The sequence below is a fragment of the Mesitornis unicolor genome, unplaced genomic scaffold (assembly GCF_000695765.1).
Source record: "Mesitornis unicolor isolate BGI_N332 unplaced genomic scaffold, ASM69576v1 scaffold32928, whole genome shotgun sequence".
NCBI lineage: Eukaryota > Metazoa > Chordata > Aves > Mesitornithiformes > Mesitornithidae > Mesitornis > Mesitornis unicolor.
Genome location: NW_010204417.1, coordinates 80 through 2,364, shown reverse-complemented (window position 1 = coordinate 2,364; position 2,285 = coordinate 80). Strand labels below are relative to the sequence as shown.

Here is a 2,285-nt window from a genome sequence, read left to right as displayed (position 1 = left end):
AACAGTGCAAAACAGCACAAAACAGTGCTGCTGGCAACAAGGGCACAGCCACCTACCACCCCCCTGTGCACTGCCAGCCCCTTCAATGGGGACACCCCCAGCCGTGGTCAGGGTTAACACCCAGGGGATGCTTCAAACCCCCTGGCGCTGCTGGTGCCCACCAGCCTTCACCGAGAGCTGGGTTTTTTGGGTTTGGGTAGGTCTCCCACCTACCCCATGGTGTTGAACCCAAGGCTGTATCCTGGGGTTGGGTTAAAGCACCCTCAGACCCCACCCAGCACTGTTCAATGCAGCTGACGCAGCCTCCCAATGCATTTCAAGACAAAAAAATAAATAAAATCAATTACATCTGTGAGGAGCAACTGAACAAGAACACTGAATGAAGAGCAGGTCTGGGCTGGGGAGCACACGCAGCCTGCAAAGAGCCCCCTCCCTGCTTGCCCCCCCCAAACCTGCAGGCTCAGGGCCCCTTTCCCTGCTGCACACCCAGCCCCTTAAGAAGGGGGTGCCTGTTTACATCTCCAAAAACCTCATCTTGGCTCAACCTGGGGACTGAGCCCTCCAAAGGTGAGGAGCCACCAGGTTTTCCCAGCCCAGCACTCACCAGTGCAAGACCCAGCCCCATCCCCAGTGACCCACACTGCCCCCCTCCAAACAACCCTCCCCCCAGCCACAGACACAGCTTGGGGCGGGCGTTTATATAAAAGTAGAGTTTATTGTCATTTCTATCTAGATTTACACAACTGTGTCACCGCTTTTGACGTCAAAAGGGACGTCCTGTCACTTCCCAGAGAGCTGGCCAAGGAACGGGGGGGCCAGGCCGGCTCCCCGCACCCAGTGGGCTGGACCACAGCCCCTATCGTGGCTCTGCCCGGATCCTCCCAGCGCTGCCGCACAGCTCCGTCACGGTGGATGCCGAGGGGGTGAATCTGTCCCCTCTGCAGTGCCGGACCCATTACAGCCGCTCCAGTCTCGCCTCAAATGCCCCCGCTGTAGAGAGGGGCACGGCTGGCCCCAAGCAGGGTACCGCTCACACGTGCGTTTATACACAGATACGGCTACAGAAGATGCCCAAACTAATAAAACAAGCTTTTTTTCCTTGTAATCCCCACACTGATGTGCGTACAGCCATGCACTACAACCGCAACTGCCACCGGTGCTGCTCAGTCAGGTTTGGGTTTCAGCTCCCGGGTGGCCGTGGGACAACTCTGCATCGCTCGCTGACAGCGGTCTTCCTCCAACGTCGGGCTTTGCCAGAAAGGGACCCCCTGCACGGTGCGGCGAAGGCACAGGACGGCGTGCGCTCCTTCCACCGTCGGCTCCCATCCCAGTGCCTCAGGCTGCCCGGCACTGCCGGGTGCTGCGGATGCCCAGGGTGCAGCAGAGCCCAGGTTTTGGCGGGGCACGGGTTCACTCCCAGCACATGGGGGTGGTCGGATGGGGAGGGGTCAGCTGCCCACGTCTCCCTCGCAGCAGAGCATCCTGGTGCAGGAGACGGACGCTGGCTCTGCCGGGGGCACGGCTCGGTGCCGCGCTCTGTCAGTCCTTCGTGCGAGATGAAGGCGGAAACGATTTTGCAGGAGATTAAGTAGAAAGAGTTCTGTGGCTCTGCCCACCCCAAGGACAGAGCCACCTTACACCGCAGAGCCCCCGGAGTGCTGGGCCGGGGCAGCCGCCCCTGGGCTCTGTGAGGCGGGATTGGAACTTCTCCAGCTGCTCGGGGCTGGCCAGGGTCTTCAGGAGGCTGTTCTCACGCTCCAGCTGCGAGTTCTTCTCCAACAGTTCTTTGATTTGCTCTTTCAGGACCTCCACCTCCTCCCGCACCGCATACATCAGGTGATTTTTCACAAGATCCTGCAAAAAGCCATAGAAAAGGCCTATGAGACTCGATGGCGGGATTGGAACTTCTCCAGCTGCTCGGGGCTGGCCAGGGTCTTCAGGAGGCTGTTCTCACGCTCCAGCTGCGAGTTCTTCTCCAACAGTTCTTTGATTTGCTCTTTCAGGACCTCCACCTCCTCCCGCACCGCATACATCAGGTGATTTTTCACAAGATCCTGCAAAAAGCCATAGAAAAGGCCTATGAGACTCGATGGCTGTACCCTGGGGGCTGCTCCCACCCTGCTCCCAGCCAGGCACCAAGTGCCTCAAAGACTCTTCCCAAAGGTTGACCCTCCCCATGCTCCCCAGCACGACGGCCAGGGTTTGGTGCTCACCCAGTGAACCCCCCCACCACGCACAGCATCCGCCAGAGCCTCCGTCTCCCAGGTTTTGCTGCCTCCGGAGGC

The 2,285-nt window shown here is 59.5% G+C and overlaps 1 protein-coding gene across 1 annotated transcript; it reads right to left on the bottom strand.

The window, feature by feature from the left end:
* Window positions 1–1,638: 1,638 nt before the first annotated feature.
* Window positions 1,639–2,054, bottom strand: LOC104535840 (TSC22 domain family protein 1-like; the record flags this gene model as incomplete). The annotated part of the gene is made up of 2 exons (XM_010191057.1): window positions 1,639–1,854; window positions 1,887–2,054. Coding segments are annotated over 2 exons (384 nt in total), but the record flags the coding sequence as incomplete, so codon positions are not given.
* Window positions 2,055–2,285: the final 231 nt, after the last annotated feature.